This window comes from Lissotriton vulgaris, chromosome 11 (genome assembly GCF_964263255.1).
Source record: "Lissotriton vulgaris chromosome 11, aLisVul1.2, whole genome shotgun sequence".
NCBI classification, from domain to species: Eukaryota; Metazoa; Chordata; class Amphibia; order Caudata; family Salamandridae; genus Lissotriton; species Lissotriton vulgaris.
In genome coordinates, this window is record NC_141699.1 from 753,332,233 (window position 1) to 753,352,887 (window position 20,655).

Consider the following 20,655-nt stretch of genomic DNA (forward strand, 5'->3'; position numbering starts at 1 on the left):
GAAGTAACCTACCTAGGTCACTTATTGTCAAAGGAGGGAAGAAGGTTGACCCCAGAGAGAATTGCAGCCATTGCGCGAATATCTGTGCCAACAACCCAAAGAGATGTGCGTGCCTTTCTAGGTATCACGTCATACTGCCGACAGTGGATTCCGAATTTTTCATTGTTAGCGAAACCATTGGTGGCTCTTACGTGGAAGGATGTTTCAACTCCTTTACCATGGACGGAAGAATGTCAGAAAAGTTTTTCTGAACTGCGTGACGCATTGTGTTCGGCTCCTGTGTTAGGTACTCCTGACTACAGCAAGCCGTTTACACTATACGTTCACGAGAGGGAAGGTTGTGCGTTGAGTGTTTTAACGCAACCCTTCGGCGATAAGCAACGTCCATGTGCATATTTTTCCTCGACCTTGGACCCAGTAGCTAGAGCATTACCGAGTTGTTTGAGAGCAACAGCGGCAGCTGCGGTGTCCATCCGACAATCAGCAGGATTGGTCATGGATAATATGCTTACGGTGATGGTGCCACATGCAGTTGACACTCTTTTGAATCGTACGAAAACCCAACACTTGACAAGTGCGAGGTTGTCAGGGTACGAGTTGACGCTGTTGGCAAGTCATATTCAGATAAAACGTTGTAATGTTCTAAACCCGGCGACCTTATTGCCAATTAGTGAAAAGTCAGATGAAGTAGCAGCGCATGTCTGTTACTTAAGAACTGAGGAGGAAACAATAGGTCGAGTGGACCTTAAAAACACTCCTTTGGAAGATCCTGATGGAACTTTGTATGTGGATGGTTCATGTTTTAAATTGCCAAATGGTGATGTGACTACTGCGTATGCTGTGGTAACGTTGAATACTGTCGTGGAAGCTGCGAGATTGAATCAGAACTCTGCCCAGGCTGCAGAGCTGATCGCTTTAACTAGAGCGTGTGTGTTGGCGAAAGGGAAACGAGTGAATGTGTTTACCGACAGCCAATACGCTTTTGGCGTCGCGCATAGTTTTGGACGGTTGTGGAGAGAGAGAGGTTTTATGACGTCGCATGGTACAAAGATTCAACATGGACAGCTTGTGAATGATCTTTTGGATGCACTTAGTTTGCCTAAGCAGGTGGCGATTGTTAAATGTAGTGCGCATCGTAAGGTGATGGATGATGTTGGTCGTGGTAATGCGTTTGCGGACGAGACTGCTAAGGAGACTGCCCGGAACCTTAGCACTAGAATGTATGTGACGAGTTCGGTTAGGTGGCCTACAGAGACTAGTATGTGTGAGGATACTATCCAAAGTGTGAAAGCGATTCAGAATGAGGCCACTGATACTGAAAAGACGAAGTGGAAAGAGAGTACGGAAAAGTTGGATGCGAATGGTTGTTGGGTCGATTTGTCGGAGCATAAGAGGTGGATGTTACCAGATGCGTATGTGCTGGCTGTTGTGACAATGGCACACGGGTTAGCACATATTAGTGCGAAAGGTATTTGTAAGCTGTTGTCTCCTGTGTGGAAGAATGATGGGATTACGAAATGTGCTGAGAGATTGGTCAAGAATTGCATGATATGTATGTTGTACAATCCTGGTAAGGGAACCCCTACACCTCCCGGCCATTTTGCTCCCCCTTCATATCCCTTTGAAGTGATCCAGCTAGACTTCATCCATATGGAGCGATGCAATAACCTGAAATACGTTTTAGTTGTGGTTTGCGCATTCTCCCGATGGATTGAAGCCTATCCTCTTAAAGACAATACAGCCCTGTCTACTGCGAAAATCCTGCTGAAGGAATACTTTCCTCGGTATGGAATGCCCCGAATTGTATGGTCTGATAACGGAAGTGAGTTTGTGGGGAGTGTGATGAAGAGTGTGTGTAAGGGCCTTGGAATTAATCAAAAATTCCATAGCGCCAATCATCCCCAGTCAGCAGGTTTGGTTGAGGGGTATAATGGCACCCTTAAACTCAAACTGGCTAAGATTCAGGCTACGACTGGTCTTTCGTGGCCTGACGCTTTGCCTCTAGCTTTGTTGTCAACAAGGGCGACCGTACACTCCCGAGTAGGGCTCAGTCCCTATGAAATAGTGTTCGGCCGTCCTGCGAATGTTTGGGGGGTCCCTAGACCAAGTGTGTTTTCAGATCTTGAGTACCCAATGTTGATTGATTATCTTCATGATCTGACTGCTAAACTGAGGTTAATTCACCAACAGGTTTACGAAGCACTGCCGACGCAGACGGAGGGTCCAGGCCACCAGCTCCAACCAGGAGATTGGGTGGTTACTCACAATTTTGCTCGCAAGAAGAATCTGGAACCCCGCTTTACTGGCCCTTTTCAAGTCCTCCTCGCCACGAGAACTGCTGTCCATTTGGAAGGGCGCAAAAACTGGGTGCACGCCACCCATACGAAAAAGGTACCTATACCTTTACCGGCGGACTCGTGGGTGAGGAAAGGCATTGCTTCGTCTGAAACAGAGAAATTCCAGACTTTTGTACCTTTTAGTGACGCTGAACCTGCTGGAGAATCCTCAGTGCAGCAGAACGACATTGCTGAACATTTGTCATCAAAAGACTCAAGATCTGAACAATCGACTGATCAACAAAACTCTGTTCCTTCATCGGATCCATTGTTTGATGAACAGACACGTCCTGGGAAAACTCGATACTTTTTGCGATCCAACACTAAAGACTAATAAATCCTTGTTTTGTCCCTCGACATCTACATTATCCCATTTGCCACGATCAGTCTAAACACCCGTATAACTGTGATTATTTTTGTAAATATTGAGTTTCGTTCCATCTATGTGTTTTTACTTCCACAGCTAAGAGACTTTGTACATATTTGTGAATAAGATACCTTGCATCCAGTTGTACCGTAGGGCCGCGCGTGTACTTCCTTCTGGTTAGTAGGTCTTGACACTAGGTCAAAGACCGTCGGTTCCTGGGAACTCCTAGGGATTGACTACTGCTACACAGAACGAAGTGCGTCAAGAAACGTTGCGGACGGTCTTAGGGGATGGCGTTTTCGAAGCTGATGGACTTGGAAGAAGCTCAGGCGCAAAGATTCAAACTACAGCAGATAACTCGTACCAAATGTTTTGTGTTTCAATGTTTCCTTCTGTTTATGGTTCTGTCTTTGTTATTGGCGGGTGGGGTGTATTACATGATACCGTACTTCCTACCCTCTGCTTTACCTAATCCTACTTCTGAACCTAAATCTACCTCCACTGCATCCCCTCATTCTTTCCATATCTTACCCGAACACGAACAGGCTAGACGTGCGGAATTCAGAAATAATTCCTTTATTCAGCTCCTTCATCAGCATCAGTTAGTGGTTAATACTACAAATTGTTGGGTGTGCGGGTTAATGCCACATACCACGGATAAGGGAATTCCATATCTGGTTCTTCCTTATAGTTCCCAGGGTTCAGCTCGAGCATTCCAAACAATGTTTCGAAGCGCACTAGATTCCTACCCCAATCGAGAGCCACGTTCTCCCTACTCTGGTCCTGGTTCGTATCACAAGCCTTTGGCTATAGCGATAGATGATTTAGATAGGGATATCTATGAACCGTCGCTCATTCCAGAAGAAGAGGTACAAGCCTATAGGGTCCTGAGTAAGGTCGAGTATAGTGCGCTCACTGGTGAAAAGCAGCTTAGGAGCTCGCCTCCGATATGGGTCGTACCCCACCTTGGTAACTTCTGTCTATTGGGTCGTGGCCGAAGATCGAGAGCTCGTCTTGGAGAGAGTGCTTGCTCCGAGACTTATATCCTGCCGATGGTCTCGTCCCCTGTGTTTCTGGCTGCCAAGGGTACATACTTTGTCTGCCATGATCGTGCGTATACGTGGTTGCCCTCCGACTTTGTGGGCTCATGTTATATCGCAAATCTGTTGCCTCCGGCGTTCACTGTTGATGCAGACTATCACAAGACTAGAGTTGTGAGAGGCGTGATTAGCGAAGAGGACACTGCCGGTCAAGAGGCAGGAGACTTTTTCAAGGGTTTCCTCCCGTTTTGGGGACCTATGGTCAATAGTAGGAACCTGAGACAATTGACTTGAGTGGTGGAATCGACAGCTAATATCACTGCCAGTGCCCTTGGTAATATCACCACAGAACTTCAGGCGGATAGGCTCATGACGTTACAAAACCGTATGGTTTTAGACGTGGTCTTAGCAGATCGAGGTGGAGTATGTAAGGTGATCCATTCGAGCTGCTGTATTTTCATTCCAGATAACGCTCCAACTGTATATCAAGCCATCTCAAAGTTGCATAAGATCTCTGAGTCCATACACGTGGACGTAGGGGATTGGACACTACTTGGGTGGTTTTGGGGCCTGATGTCGACTTGGGGTTGGAAGATTCTGATGATCATCGGAGTTGTTGTAGCGTTTCTGTTCACGTGTTGCCTTTGTGTGCAGTGTGGTCCTGCCTTATGTGGCCTCTGTGCTACGACGTGTATAAGACAGCCGCCTGTTACCAAAGGAGCTCAGTTGGACAGAGTTATGTTGCAGCAACATCTAGACGGTCTGATGAATATCGAGTATGATTCTGACTAGTGCTTGCCTACATGAGGGCAAAAGGAGCGTCTGAGGTTCCGTGACGATCGTAAGTGGTGTTTTCGACTCGCACGAATATGGTCGAGTCTGGTATCTATGAACCGCAAATGACGAGTTTAGTGGGTGTGCGCAGTTTTGCTGTGCTAACCTAAACCGTTCGTTTGTTTCGTGGGTTTCTATCTGTACCCACGGGTTCCATCTTAGATACGGCATCCATTTTGTCTCTTGCCCTCAAGTAGCCAGCGAACGGACGCTGTCCGCTTCGCGACCCTGGGATTCCCAAGACTCTTGCGGAAGACACATTTCCTTTGAAAGTGTCTTTATGATGAGGGGGATGATACTGTAAGGCAGATGTCCCCGCTCGAGGCACATCTTGCCGTGCAGGTCTATTGTCTCAGCCGTGCATCTCATTAGGCACGTCCCTTTGATGTCTGCAGCTCGTGTTTTCCGATACCACCCCTTTTACACCCTTTCCGATCTCCCCACTGTTTCTGCCTTCCTTTGCACCTATCCCTGTTCCTTCTTCGATCTGTTTACTGCCGATTGGAATGTACTAATGGTGGGAAGATGGGTTTTTACAGTTGGGAACCACCGAATGTTTCTGTACTTATGTTCCGGACCTTGAATACATCAAAGCGACCCCTCTCGGGGATAATGATGGGAACCAAGTTGTAAACCTTTGTGTACCATGTTAACCTATGAGAGAAAACTGTATAAAAAGGAGCGATCCACAGTAGCAAATTGAATCAGATCCGCGAACATACCGGCTGTGTACTTCACGTGACTTCTGTGTTCCCTGCAGTAAATAAACCTCGAATCTTTGACGCCGAAGGAAGTGTCCCGTGTCTCTGTCATTTGTACGCCGGAACAGGTTACCCACGAAGGTTTCAGGTGTTGTCCCCTGGCACCGCTGGGTCTTAAATAACCCAGTCCTTCAGTACTCACAGTTACTTAGTATCGGCACTACGAACTAGAGTGGCACATACATTTTCATGCCTTGTGGATCCATGCATATGCACACTCACTCACATGCGCACATTAATACACACTCGTGAACGTTCATTCACACAATGATCATGCACACACACCCGTGCACATGTGCATACTCACATGTGCACACACACCTACAAACACACACACCATCACTCAGGGAGCTCCTAATTGAATGTGAGCATTGCATGTCAGCAATACACACGTGCACACACACACACACACACACCTACAAAACACACACCATCACTCAGAGAGCTCCTAATTGTCCGCAAGCTCTTTAATGACTGCAACTTAAGGCAGGGTTTTTGGTCCTTTGATAAGAAGGAGGTTAGTTATTATTAATCATTTTTACTGTTTGCGAGAGATTAAGCTCTTGGCATTGTAAATGGCAAGGCCATTTATTTATCTGTTTTCAAAACCAACACATAAATGAAAAAATTGTCATTTACAATGCCAATAGCTCTAACTTTTACAAAGGTGAAACCGTTGCATTGTAAATGCTTGTTTTTTTAAAGGTATCTATCGCTCAACGTACTGCCAGAACATTGTAAATTATCAACTAATCAGATTTCCAAAGAAGCTGCAAGGATTTTTGTATAGATCAGCTTCGGCTTCTGGATTTACTGGGATTTGGCATACAATTCCTAGTGGTCATTATTGGTCCCTGCTGTTGTGTAATAATTCATTGTTAAGTATATGTTGTTAAATTCTGCCAACTTAATAGCTCCGCACAACATGAATTCTTATAAATCTGATCACGTCATCAAATGTATTTTACATGGACGAGAAAGAGCAAAAAATGGTTTGCAAGGGGCATTCTTATCGCAAAAATGTATATTAAATAATGAGCAACATCAGAACCAGGCCCATGGGTGTCCTATTTCCTTTATCCGTTCTATCACACTCTATTCTAAATATTGTTTAAATATCAACTACTAACTTTTAAGAAATACAAACTATCCTCTCTCCTACCCTACCTCTGTGGGTGCAGCGTTACCATAGTCTTAGCTGGGCAGTTATACAATCGGTCTGAATGTTGGTGGGCACATTTTGCATAAACCAAACAGGTGCTTTCCTCGTGCGAATGCCACCATGTGTCAGCATTGAAAAGAATACACACTGCTCAGCAATAGTCCAAGCTGCACATGTTAACCAACACTGTAAATTTATGAGGAGAAAGCAACAAGATAATTTAAATAGCAGCATATTAGGCTGTCATGTTGATTGCAACTTGCCAGAAAAAGACTAACAAAAATCACTCTCAACAAATGCTACCCGTTCACAAGGGCAACAGAGGCGCTTCGAAGCCAATGCGATTAACTATGAAAGATGGGGGCGGGTGGGCTGTTGTACCTTTATGCACAGTGATCACGTGTGTGCATTTTATGTGTAGAAGATGTATGTTTAACTGGTGTTCCTTGATGCTGCCGTGGAGATCGTCATTTTGTCGGAACGACTGGAGCCGAGTGCGCGCTGATTGGGGGCTCCTTTTCAAGCTATAATCTAAATGCTAATAAACTACTCTTTCTCACATCTCCTGAAGTGGTTTCAACAACATAATAGATTGCAAAAGGCGAGCTTACTTACACTCCTCTCCCTCCCACTGACATGCACGCGTGGCAACTTTGTTTTTAAAAAGTAAATGAGATAAGCGTGCTCCAGACTGTACCTAGCAGCAGGAAGGAGAAAACCCACTGCAAGACGGCGGCGGTCTGGAGCCTGCGGGACAGGGGGATGTTCAAGGGGGCGAACTTGATCTTCATACTGGCAGGCTCCTGTGAGAGGAGACCCCAGGCTGGGGTGCAAGGCTGGCGACTCGAGGGCGCTCCTTCGTGAACGGCGCAGCACCCCTCACTGCCCCTTCGAGTGAGCACGTCCACGCAGGAGACGTAGCGGCGCAGTCACCTTCAAAGTTTGTTACACTTTCCACGCACTGCCCCTTGCCGTTCGGTGCACGCGCCCGAATTTCACAATGCACGCGCTGGGGGCTGGCATAGCGACGCCCAAGGGTGTGTCCGCGAGCGAAACCAAGAGCACCTGTGTTCCCTGTCTAAGGGAGTTTACGAAATAGTGCAAGTGTTGACAGGATTGCTCTCCCGCTCAAAAAATGTAAACTAACCATCGGTTATCTTTGCTGCCTCACAAAACGTTCTGCCCCATCGCGCCCCGCTCCCCTCCCCTCCAATTTTCATCTATACGTACTAAGTTACAATGACACAGCTCATAGTGTAAGTATAAATCTCAACATTTCAGAACCGGCGCCAAGGGAGAGATTTTAAACAGTAATCGGAAGAATGTATTTTCCAGTATGTTCCCCACTGACCTTTATTGAAGCAAAGGCAATCTTCCTGAATAGGGTCAATTGCATGCATGCCAACATTTTAGAAAGGGAAGTGGGAGATTTAAAAACAAGTCAGGAAAATGTATTTTTGTCTATTGACTCCTATTGAGGCCTGCATCAGGTCTATTGGCATGTATGGGGCTTGAGGTACAAGTGTGCTGCTGCAGGATCGGCTAACTGAAATCCAAATATATCTTCTTTTCCCTACCATTTCAGGAGCACAGAGAAGGCACGATGGTTAGTGCTTTAAATGGTCCGGTACTCACCCGTACTGAGTACCAGCACTTCTAAATTTTCTGCGCTTGAGTACCGGAACTTCTCTTTGTCAAAAGAGAGTACCGGTACTGTAGAAAATTAGAAATATTGATGTACATAAGCAACGTTCATTTCCCTTTTCCCACTCCTTTCCCTGCGCGCACCATGAATACCGTAAAGCATTGACTGCATCCCTCTGCCAGCAAAGGCCTGTACCCATGTGTACATGACAGCCATTTTAGGCACCCTGGCCTTTTGCCCGCCTAAGATTAGAATCACTGGTTTCCCTTCTGCGCGTATTTTGAACCCCCTCTCTCTCTCTCTCACATGCATAAACCATGAAACCCTCTCCCTCTGCGCGACCCTGCCCTGAAAGGCAGCCCTTCTGCTTGACCCACGCAAACCCCCCCCCCCCCATTCCCTCTTGAAGAGGCATCCTTCGCCTTAGCTGACATAGCCCTCCCCAGCTGCACCTGACTGCCCCCGCTCTCTCATGTACGGGTCATAAGATCTCTTGCTCTCTATGCGACTCTGTCCCTGTGTCCACCCTGGCTCCCCCTCCCTTCTCCTCACATGGGCAAGTCATAAACCTTCTTCTTCTGCAAGACCCTGTCCTTGGGAGTCACGGCCGCGCCTGACCAGCACCTCCTCTCCTTTCATGAATAACCCCTCTGTTAGTAAACCCTCCCTCCGCGATTGACTGTCCACACATGTCTGAGGTCATCGCCTAAGCCAGGAGATGCTGTTTACTGCTTATTGTATGGAGTCACTCCTCTTCAAAGGACCCACTATTGATCCTGGCCACCCCACCCCCTGGGCTATGATCAGGCGCACACATCCTAAACAGTTGACGGAACACTCAGCTGCGTGATTGCCCTCCCCTCTTATCAGCAGGTCAAGGGTCCCTATTGTGAACACATGTGGGGTAGGATTGACACGAGGATTATGGGGATGTCTTTTCCTTGTTTTACAATATCGTGATTGTAATGCCAAGTGTTTTGTAAAGTATAAAAGACGGAGTCTCAGCTCACTTGTTAGAGCACCTCCCGATGACATCTTGTTTCGTGTCTGAAATGACAGGCTCTCCTCATGAGAAATAAACTCTGTTCTTGTGATTCCTGCTCCCAGCGCCCGTCTCTTTATTTGGTAACTATTCAGAATGGGAACTAAGAGGCGACTTGCGCCAGCAGCCTGGGCATCGATAGTAATATGGGCTCCTGTTCCACAATTGGCGTCCCAACGCGGGGCCCATCAGTGACATAAGGTCCAGTAAGAGAGATCCAGACGATGAGGTGAACATCTAAATGATCGGAGTATACCTGCCTTGAGAGGGCCCTCGCCCGGCTGCCGATTGAATGAACTTCACCGATTCTGAACGGACCTCTCTCGAGTGACCTACTGTCCTGACTGGAATCCCACAGGACTGCTGCGGTAAAATCATGGAGTAAGAGAACGATCGGGCGCTGGAAGGAGGAAGGCGAAGAACTGCCCACACGGTCCGGTCCGGGTAAGGTCGCGTAAATGCGACAAATTGTGAAATGATTGTTTTGGATAATACTAGTATTACGCTTTGTTGAAACCTCTGGAGATTCACCGTCTGCAAACGGAGGAACAACAGGCTCTCCCTTTGCAATCAGTGAAGGATAGGTAACGCAGACTTTTGTCCCCATTGTAATCCGTCGTGCCTATCTTCCTCCCCCACTGTTTCCCGAACTGTCGTTCGTGGAATTATTGTCTGGAGATTCTTTGTCTGCAAACAGGGAAGAATAAGGTCTCTCTTTGCAGGTAGAGAAAGAGTGGGTAACGATAACTTTTCGTGCCCACTTATTCTCCCCACTGATTGTTTTGATTGACCGATTGTTCGGTATTGGTTCTTTTGAGGTATTCACCGCCGCCAAACAACGGAGAATAGAAATATTCTGCCTAGTCTTTGCCCGACGTGATAAGATAGGTAATGCAGACTTTTGTCCCCGTTGTAATCCGTCATGCCTATCTTCTCCCCACTGATTGGTAGCCTGTTTAGCCCGGACCGCTTATTAGAGATGAACCTTCCAGCTCCACTGGAGGGCACACCTAATAAGGACATGTTCATTAAGTGTGGACTAGTCGCTATAGCTTATAATAGGTTATGGCATAAAAATACAAGGAAAAGAGTTGAGCGAAATCAGTAGGCCACTGATGAGTTATCAACTTCGCTAAAAATAAAATAAAAAACGTTAGAAATAACCCGCAATAAGAAACATAAAAATGGCGAGGGAAGACAAGCTTGACACCAAGGCAGCCACGAGGTAGCTAGGTTCCGTTGCCTATTCCTGCCCCAAAACATGTCTGCCTCATTGCCCACCACGCCCAAATAACGGTCACATGAAATAGGAACAAACCAATAGGTACCTACCCCCATTCCGGAAGCTCCCGAAGTGCAACAGGTCCGCGGTTACGCCCATCCGGAAGGCGAGGCCTCGATGCGTGCAGGGCTCGGCTGGCCGCAGTCGGAAGGGGAGGCTGCTGGGCGGACGGCCCAAAGAATCGTAATGACCTCTCCTTCTCCCCTCTTCTGCTGCCCTGCAGGCCACGGGAGGGGGGAGCTGTCTTGCCTCAGCCACCGACCACCCCCCACCCCCTCTCTTGCCTGATCTGGCCATCGACGAGGACCGGAGCCAAGACAAGGTCGGACAACCCTGAGAGTTGCAGGTGGTCCAGCCACACGGCAACGCCTGAAAATTACAGGTAGTCCCGCCACATGTCAACGCCTGAGAGTGACAGGTAGTCCAGCCACACGGCAACGCCTGGACAGTTGCAGGTAGTCCCGCCACATGTCAAGGGGGGGATGTCTTGCCTCAGCCACCGACCCCCCCCCCCATCTTCAATAGCCGGCAAGGCCAATACCGAAGCGGTGGAGCCGGGGAACGGCGCGGGGTCGCTGGAAGGGGGAGGCGGCGCAAACGAGCCTCCCCCACCTCCCTCCAGGTGGAGGCTTCCAGCGGCACCCCAACGCTCTTTGCTTAAAGAGGGTCCACATCGAAAAGCGGTCTCTTTTTTTGCCCGGGACGAGCGCACGCCCCATGCCTTCTCTCCTCAACTTTGAAGATTCTATGAGAGCCGGGGGGCCCCCCGGCCCCTCTGCATGGGCGCCCCCGTCCCCCTCACTGGGATCTGCGACATCGACGCACTCCTGCCAGCGCCAGCCTCAGTTTGGAAATGGCTAAAACACAGCCAAGGTACAGACTTGTTCAGTTCCGGTGGAACACCAGAGTGACCCGGTAGGAAAATTGCTGCCGCCCTCCCCACTCTTTGATTGATGGTCCATATTGTTAGACTGTTACCACACTGCGCAAAACTTTTTGAACTACCAACGGAAGGTTCTGGTCCAACCACGAGTCGTTGGAGACATTCTGACTATGCTGGAACCTGCCTGACCTCGCCCAAAATGGCGCCGATACACGAAACAAAACTTTCAAACTCCCTGTTCACCCGGATTGCTCGAATCTTGATGCTCTGAGATACGTGTGCATTTTTGGGCAATGAAAGTCGATAAGATGGATAGTGATTATGTGCTTAGAGAAGAAAGCAATACAGATATTGATCATATGTTTGGACAATGAACTGACTTAGGGTGGGTACTAATTTTGATTTGGAAAATGAATTGGTGTAATTTAGACAGTGAATGAGCATTTGGATAATGAATTAATGAATTAATTGAAAAACTGACTTCTTGACATGCATCATGCTTGCTCTGTAGGGAAGTTTAATACGATTTTATTGCACTGCTGCACTTTATGCAATGAACTGCCACCAACTTCGTTCTTCTTATGTACAGTTCCAATCTGCTCCGTGGCCGGTCCACTGGGTTGTAGGCCTGTATTTATATTAAAAGTATTTTGAAAAAGAAAGCATAGTTGTAGCGGTTGCATTAATGAGTTTTGGATGTTTTGCTACTGTGAGCGTAGTAATAAGTATGATGAAAACTGAAGGTTAAAAAGGACCAGATATTTAGCAGCTACATTATGTGTCACAGGCAGCCGGAAAAGTGTTTTAGACGCCCTTAAAACGACACCACAGAAAGGCCACCTGACCGCCACCCTTGCACCCAACAAAAGGGGTTGCGACCAAGTAACTCATGTAGGTACGCGGATCGTCAATGATTATCTATCTGACATTACTGGTCCCTCTGGGCTTAAACGCCGAGATGGTAAAGAAATGCAGTACGTGGGGATAGGTCGAGTATGTGGTAGGTAAAAACATTTTCGGACTACTGCATGCTGATGTGCTTTGAATGCTGCCCCCCACCCCCTTCTTTCTCCTCCCTTCTGCAGGTCACGTCAGAACGTCGGCTGAAGTGTGGGAGAGCGATGGTCGAACCACCGACGAAAAGGGAAGGAGGGAATATGTGCATAGTCCTTATGACGATAAGTTTTTAAAAGACGTAGACTTAAACATGACTGTTCCTCCTTAGAACATAGCGACTGGGAGGATGGACTGACATAGAGACTTGACGGGTACTGTATGACGAAAATTGACTCGAAATAACACGTTAGAGAATGTAACTAAACGTTTGACTAGGTAGGGGAAGGACAAAAGAAAGGTGCACGGGTAAGGGTTACCAAGGCACCACCCGTCTGGGAAGTTAGAAATGTTGCTGATGTTCAAAATGTACTGCCCCCTTCTCACACTCTTATAGATCTAGCCAAGCTGTCCGACTGTTCTTCCGATCAATACTTGCCGTTGCCTCAGCCTGGAGAACTTCCCACCAAAGGAAGAAAACTGAAAAATGGTTTAAGATCGAACCATGGGTAAAAAGCACGACCAGGTTAATTTCTGATCGACTAACCGAGGTGTAAGTATTGGCAATTGAGAACGCTCGCAGAGATAACAAGCGAGAGGGAAAGGGAGGGAAAGGTAAAAAGAACTAAGCACGTAGATAAATAGGATAGTAAAGATAGGAAGGATATAAAAAAATATATATAATATGGATTTTGTTGGCCAACTATTGTTTTCTGTTTTGTTGTGAATGTCTTATATATGTGTAATACATGTATTGTCTTCCTTCGTCTGAGTGTGTGTGTATGTACTGTAGGGGTTTATGTTCTCCCCCTGTTGCGTCTCTCCGTCACCTGACCCCCTGTTGTTCTGTGTTGTGAACGCACTAAATGACCCATTTTTGTACACGTCTCTCTCTCTCTATCTTTCTCCCTTTTTCCGATATCTGTCTGTCTCTGTCTCTGTCTGTCTATCTCTATCTCTCTCTCTACATGTCATACGTGTACCAAATGGCTCGTTTGGATTGCGGACGACTCTCACTCTCTATGAGAGTCTCCCTATTTCCTCTTCCTTTATGGTAAAACCGTGCCTCGCTGGCACCAGTCTGATTGGATACTTATTGAACGCGAAGGTGTTCAGCGAAATTGACCGAAACTCAAATGATTGTATCTCGCCATATTACTACCTCTCCTTTCTGCAAAATGAATGAGCTCGAATTGGCTGAGAAGGAAAGGACAGGTAAGACGACTAAGGTCCCCCAATCTGGCCATCTATAGGGGAACTGTATGTCAATGGCACCTTATTTCTGTTCATCAGAGACGAACGCCAACGTCTAGATTGACCCCCAAACGCCCAGATTGCCCCACCCCCTTTTGCACCCAAGCGCGAGCGCCCGAAGCATCCCCGCCCCAGTTTGATAGACCTCAGCTGCTGTCCCAGATATAAACATGATGACCATGAGTAACTGTTGTCCCTCGGGAAAACCCTGTTTTACCTGACTCTTGATGATGGCACCCCCGCCCTGTTTGAAAAGGTTAGCCAGCCTCGAAGGGAAATGCTCCGAAATGTTGAAGATGATGAAATGCACAGTTGATGGGAATCTTATTTATCCTCACTTGAGTTATAGTTAGGACAATGAATAAACTTGGCATGAACTCAATAAGAATGCCGACATATGCACTGCCTGGTAATAGACCTCTGACTGTGACCGATGAGCGTATCTCCCAAGTATGTAGGATTGAGGGAGGAATTCACGTGCGTAGATGTCTTCTTCTGCCAGTTCTCTAAAAACTTGTTTTGTACCTATTCAAAGATTCACGAGCACCGAAGGAGAAGGGTCGGACGTGACGTACAGCCTGGCTGCAGATCTTGGGACACGTGTGACCTCGACCAAAGGTGGAGCTGCAGAGCAACTAGATACGGGACGAGACAGCAATTCCCAATGTGGAAAATGAAACTTGACGGGCTGCCCTGAAGCCCTCCGCCTGCTAACCCACGCGTGCCTGGAGTCTCCGTCCCCCTTCTTTGGGCCCGATTGATGGGCCTGCCTGCTTGTTATGCTTTGCTCCCTTGGCCCCCTTTGTGTGTCCCAGGAACCCTGACCCAACTCCACTCTCTCTCCTATCGACTATTTGAACCACACACACCCTCTTTTCCACGTGACTTTTTGCCAAAAGGAAGAACTGCATTCAAATGGGAATAGGGTGTTGCGACGGAAATATAGGTGCCGAGCATAAGGCACCGCCAAACGGATTGTTTAGGGAACAGGACTGTGGTCTAACAGCAGAGGACTGACCGCACCCTGCAACGCGTAAGGATAGAACCGAGCTGGACCTATAGCTCCACCGCCGGTGCTCAACAGCGCCAACGAAAGTACACGGACTAGAGCCTACCAGTGATGGCTCACTACTAAAAAGACACTGTGACGAAGAGATCTTGTGTATTGAACTGAATTCCACCCTCAACTACTTGATCAAATTGTTCATTGGTCACATTTTTAAGTCAGAAACATTTATGCTATGTAGTGCTTTGAAACGATAGGAACTTGACAAATGCAATCTCCTATGTGCTGCATTCTGCCAAACACATCAACTGTCCATGATTATATGCCATATGTTAGTATTGACAAATGCCAATTCTTCGACCGCACCTGTTTATATGTACCCTCATCGATTACGAAAATGAACTTTGCTATGTAAAAAGGGGCGACTGTAGAAAATTAGAAATATTGATGTACATAAGCAACGTTCATTTCCCTTTTCCCACTCCTTTCCCTGCGCGCACCATGAATACCGTAAAGCATTGACTGCATCCCTCTGCCAGCAAAGGCCTGTACCCATGTGTACATGACAGCCATTTTAGGCACCCTGGCCTTTTGCCCGCCTAAGATTAGAATCACTGGTTTCCCTTCTGCGCGTATTTTGAACCCCCTCTCTCTCTCTCTCACATGCATAAACCATGAAACCCTCTCCCTCTGCGCGACCCTGCCCTGAAAGGCAGCCCTTCTGCTTGACCCACGCAAACCCCCCCCCATTCCCTCTTGAAGAGGCATCCTTCGCCTTAGCTGACATAGCCCTCCCCAGCTGCACCTGACTGCCCCCGCTCTCTCATGTACGGGTCATAAGATCTCTCTCTCTCTATGCGACTCTGTCCCTGTGTCCACCCTGGCTCCCCCTCCCTTCTCCTCACATGGGCAAGTCATAAACCTTCTTCTTCTGCAAGACCCTGTCCTTGGGAGTCACGGCCGCGCCTGACCAGCACCTCCTCTCCTTTCATGAATAACCCCTCTGTTAGTAAACCCTCCCTCCGCGATTGACTGTCCACACATGTCTGAGGTCATCGCCTAAGCCAGGGGATGCTGTTTACTGCTTATTGTATGGAGTCACTCCTCTTCAAAGGACCCACTATTGATCCTGGCCACCCCACCCCCTGGGCTATGATCAGGCGCACACATCCTAAACAGTTGACGGAACACTCAGCTGCGTGATTGCCCTCCCCTCTTATCAGCAGGTCAAGGGTCCCTATTGTGAACACATGTGGGGTAGGATTGACACGAGGATTATGGGGATGTCTTTTCCTTGTTTTACAATATCGTGATTGTAATGCCAAGTGTTTTGTAAAGTATAAAAGACGGAGTCTCAGCTCACTTGTTAGAGCACCTCCCGATGACATCTTGTTTCGTGTCTGAAATGACAGGCTCTCCTCATGAGAAATAAACTCTGTTCTTGTGATTCCTGCTCCCAGCGCCCGTCTCTTTATTTGGTAACTATTCAGAATGGGAACTAAGAGGCGACTTGCGCCAGCAGCCTGGGCATCGATAGTAATATGGGCTCCTGTTCCACAGTACTAATGGGGATGTGAGCCAAGCTCAGTGAAATTGGCATTTACAAAAAAGCGCAACACAGCTGAGAACTAGTGGATCCGTTTTCGTGAAACACTCTGATCGAGTGCTAATCTCTCCTTACAATGTGCTAATTGAGCGGCCTTCAGAAGGCATTCATTCAGAGCTGGCAGTAGGTTTGGGAGGGGCCTGACACACTGTGATTACTGACGTACTGGCACATGCATCAAGGTATGATTTTGCAAGCCCTTAATTGCGATAATGAAGGAATCGCAATTAAGGACTCGCAAAAGCCTATGCATGTAGGAATCACTATAAAAATAACGGTTCCTACACATTCCTTATTTACGACTCGCAAGAGTACAGCAGCACTTGCTTGCAACCAGACTGAGCAGGAAGGTGGCCATAGTGATGCTGTAGCACAGCACGTTGGATCAAGGTTTAGTAATGCGGGAAACAATGAATGTAAGCGTTTCTAAAATACATCTACTTAATGCCCTGTCTGCGTGCATGAACGCTTAAATGGTGCCCCTGGCCAGGTCCCTTTGTGCTGCCCATAGCTCCGCCCCTAGCCCCGCCCTCTAGTCCACATCTCAACTTGGTGAGTACCTGCACTTATTTTTTTCCATTTAAAGTAGGCAGGGCGACCAGCGGCAGCCAGCAGGGATCGGATGTAGAGGGTGGGACAGGGACAGGAAGGGTGGGGCAGGGACAGGAAGGGGGAGGCCAGGGGGAAACAGGTGTTCAAAAATAAAATAAAAAACGTACCTTCTCACCTCGTCTCTCCTCCTTAGTCCTCCCTCGCTGGCCTGAACAAAAAACACACCCAGGCTCCCAGGCAGCCAATCACAGCTGCCTTAGCAGCATTGTGATTGGTCTGAGTGCTGTGTTTCGGCGCTCAGACGCTGACTGGCAGCCGGAGCATGTTCTTCATGCAGGCTGTAATGCAGCCTGCATGGAGAACATGCGAAGTGTGCAGGACTGTTTGTCCGGCTTAAGAGGGCCGGCCAAGAAGTCAATGCGCACTTGGGAGGGTGCTACCACTCCTCACCCGTCCCCTCAAGCAAAGCTGTGGCAGTAGGAGAAAATAAAATGATAATAACACAATTTATTATCATTTTATATTTCCTTTATTTCACTGGTAAAAAGCAATGGGGCGACGCTCCTCAGCCTTAGCGGAGGAGCCGCCACTGAGAGAGACCATGACAACTGTGCTCTGGCCTGCTGGAGCAGGTTACTGGCACTGCATACTTCGAATCACACAAGACCAGCCCCTGTCAGCTGAAGCCCACAGAGAAATCAGGCTTTTGCTTGCAGGAATCGGGAGGTGGGAGACTAGCCTTAAAATCGGTTGTATGGTGTCTCAATGATCTCTGTAGGTACCTGCCTGCTGTCTCAAGGGTCACCGTAGGTATCTGCCAGGTGTCTCAAAGGTCACTGTAGGTACCTGCCAGATGTCTCAAGGGTCACTCTAGGTACGTGCCAGTTGTCTCAGGGTTCACTGTACGCACCTGCCAGGTGTCTCCAGGGTCACTGTGCATACCTGCCAGGTGTCTCAAGGGTCCTTGTAGGTACCTGCCAGGTGTCTCAAGGGTCACTCTAGGTACCTTCCTGTTTCAAGGGTCACTCTAGGTATGTGCAAGTTGTCTCAGGGATCCCTGTAGGTACCTGCCAGCTGTATCAAGGGTCAGTCTAGAAACCTGCCAGCTGTCTCAAGAGTCATAGGAGGTCCCTTCCAGGTGTCTCAAGGGTCACTCTAGGTACCTGCCAGATATCTCAAACGTCACTTTAGGTACCTGTCAGGTGCCTCAGGGATCACTGTAGGTACCTGCCAGGTGTCTCAAGGATTACTGTAGGTACCTGCCAGCTGTCGCAGGGATCACTGTAGCTGCCTGTCAGGTGTCTCAAGGATTACTCTAGGTACCTTCCAGATGTCTCAAGGGTCACTCTAGGTACATGTCAGCTGTCTCAGGGATCACTCTAGGTACCTGCCAGATGTCTCAAGGGTTACTTTAGGTACTTGCCAGCTGTCTCAAGGGTCTTTCTAGGTCCCTGCCAGGTGTCTCAGGGTGACCTTATGTACCTGCCAACTGTCTCAGGGATCACTGTAGGTACATGCCAGATGTCTCAAGAGACACTGGAGGTCCCTGCCATGTGTCTCAAGGCTCACCGTAGGTACCTGCCAGGTCCCTCAAGGGTCACTGTAGGTACCTGTCAGGTCCCTCAAGGGTCACTGTAGGTACCTGTCAGGTGTCTCAAGAGTCACTGTAGGTACCTGCCAGATGTCTCAATGGTCACTCTAGGAACTTGCCAGGTGTCTCAAGGGTCACTCTATGTACCTGGCAGATGTCTCAAGGGTCACTCTAGGTATTTATTTGTATTTATTTATTTTAGGAGTTTTATATAGCGCTAGCTGGACCCGAGGGTTTCAGAGCGCTTCACAACAAGTAACTAATATGCAAACAAGCAGTGCAGAGATCATAGTAGAACATAGAGAATTGCGACGGGTAGAGTTCGAACAAAGGAATGATTTAGTGGAAGGAAACATGAAGAGTGCATGTCACACAGAACGAGTAGCCAGTAAGTTTTCTTGTTCAGGGCGGAGAGAGAGGATAGGATTTCCAGAAGTGGTCCGAGGGTAGAGGATGTCAGTGTCACAGGCCACAGAGTTAAAGTTAGATGGAGTGCCGGTTAAAGTACTTCCATGGATCCTATCGGTTCACTAGTGAGCGGTCAAGGAAGAGGACTTTGAGCAGGCTTTTGAATTTTACAAAAGAGGGGATCGTTCTGATGTGAGGGGGGATGGAGTTCCAGATTTTGGGCGCGTTACCAGCAAACGACCTGGCCGCAGTTTTTTGTTTTCGTGTTTTCAACAGGATGAGTAGCAGAGTATTGGAGTTCCTGAGGTTCCTGGACTGGCCAGCCTTTTTGAGTTTGGCGGCCAGGTATTCCGGTTTGCCTGTGTGAAGGGCTTTGTGCATGAGGCAGGCTGTTCTGAAGCTGGCCCGCATTTCTATTGGGAGTTATTTTAGTTCTCTGAGTGTCGGCGAGATGTGGTTGAATTTCTTAGTTCCGGTGACCATTCTGGCTGCTACATTGAAGGTTGTTTTGAGGGGGGCGAGGAGGGATTTTGCTGTACCAGTCAGGACTGCTATCCCGTAGTCAAGTCTGGACAGTACCAGTGCTTGGGTGGCTTGTTGAAGGTCCTTGGGCGGGAGGAAGTGTTTTATTTCGTGCAGTAGCTTCAAGTGAAGGAAGGCGCTTTTAGCTGATCTTGTAATGTGTTTGTTCATGTCCAGTTTCGGGTCTAGGGTGATACCTAGAGATTTTACCGATTCCGCCAGGGTGAGGTTACCACTGAGAGCATCAATAGCTTTGAGCCATTCTGCAATTTGGGGGTTCTCTTCTTTGTTGGAGATGAGGAGTATTTCCGTTTTCTCTTGATGATTACTTCTTTAGATGATTACTTGAGAGCCAATGTTTTACCTCTCTGAGCGTGGCGTTGAGTCTCTGGATGCCATCAATGGAGGTGGTTTTCAGATATAACTGTGTGTCGTCAGCGTATAGGTGGAAAGGGATGTTGGATTTTCTGAGTAGTGTTGTAAGGGGTTCAATGTAGATGTTGAAAAGCTGAGGGGAGAGCACTGACCCTTGTGGAACACCCCTGTTAACGGGGTGAAGGTCGGACTTAAAGTTTTTGATTTTTATTCTTTGTGAGCGGTTGTGGAGGAAGGAGGAGAACCAGTGTAGGACCGTCTCTTCAAGACCTGCCCTTTCTTGTAGAACCTTGATGAGAAGTTTGTGGTCAACCGTATCAAATGCACCGATAGATCCAGGAGAATGAGAAGGCAACACTGGTCCGAGTCAAGTGATTTGTGACAATCACCTATGACATTAAGGATCGCGATTTTGCTGCTGCAGCCTTTTCTGAAGCCCGATTGGTAGGGATCTAGAAGGTTGATGTTGTCCAAGTGTTGGGTCAGTTGTGGAAGTACACATTTTTCCAGGATTTTGGAAGGCAGAGGTAGGTTTGAGACAGGTCTAAAGTTATTCAGATCCTTAGGGCCCCATTAGGATGGCGGGCAGACTTTGCCCGCCCGCCATCCTATCGGAAATCGGGACCGCCCACCCTAAGGGCGGGGGTCCCGCACGCCCCATTAGGATGTGCCCGCCACAGTGGCGGGCACATCCTGTATTTATAGTATTGTGGCGGGCGGAGCTCTGTGCTCCACCCGCCACAATACTAAAAATGCTTTGCAGCATTTACATAATCAAAGCGGCAGGCACCGGGCAGTGCCTACCGCTTTGATTATGTAAATGCAGGGGGGTACCACCCCGTGTGCCACCCCCCTTTGGCCTTCACTCCGGGGGTCCACAGGGGACCCCCAAAGTGAACACCGCCTGCATTTCCGTGGCGGCATTGCCGCCGCGGA

General features: G+C 48.1%; 1 protein-coding gene across 1 annotated transcript in view; it reads right to left on the reverse strand.

The window, feature by feature from the left end:
- Window positions 1–7,504, reverse strand: part of LOC147683457 (2-acylglycerol O-acyltransferase 1-like) — a 377,371-nt gene extending 369,867 nt beyond the window's left edge. The window contains exon 1 of the mRNA XM_086943876.1: window positions 7,198–7,504. Within this exon, the coding sequence (XP_086800002.1) occupies window positions 7,198–7,291 (94 nt within the window). The 5' untranslated portion in view covers window positions 7,292–7,504. The remainder of the gene's footprint in view (window positions 1–7,197) is intronic.
- Window positions 7,505–20,655: the final 13,151 nt, after the last annotated feature.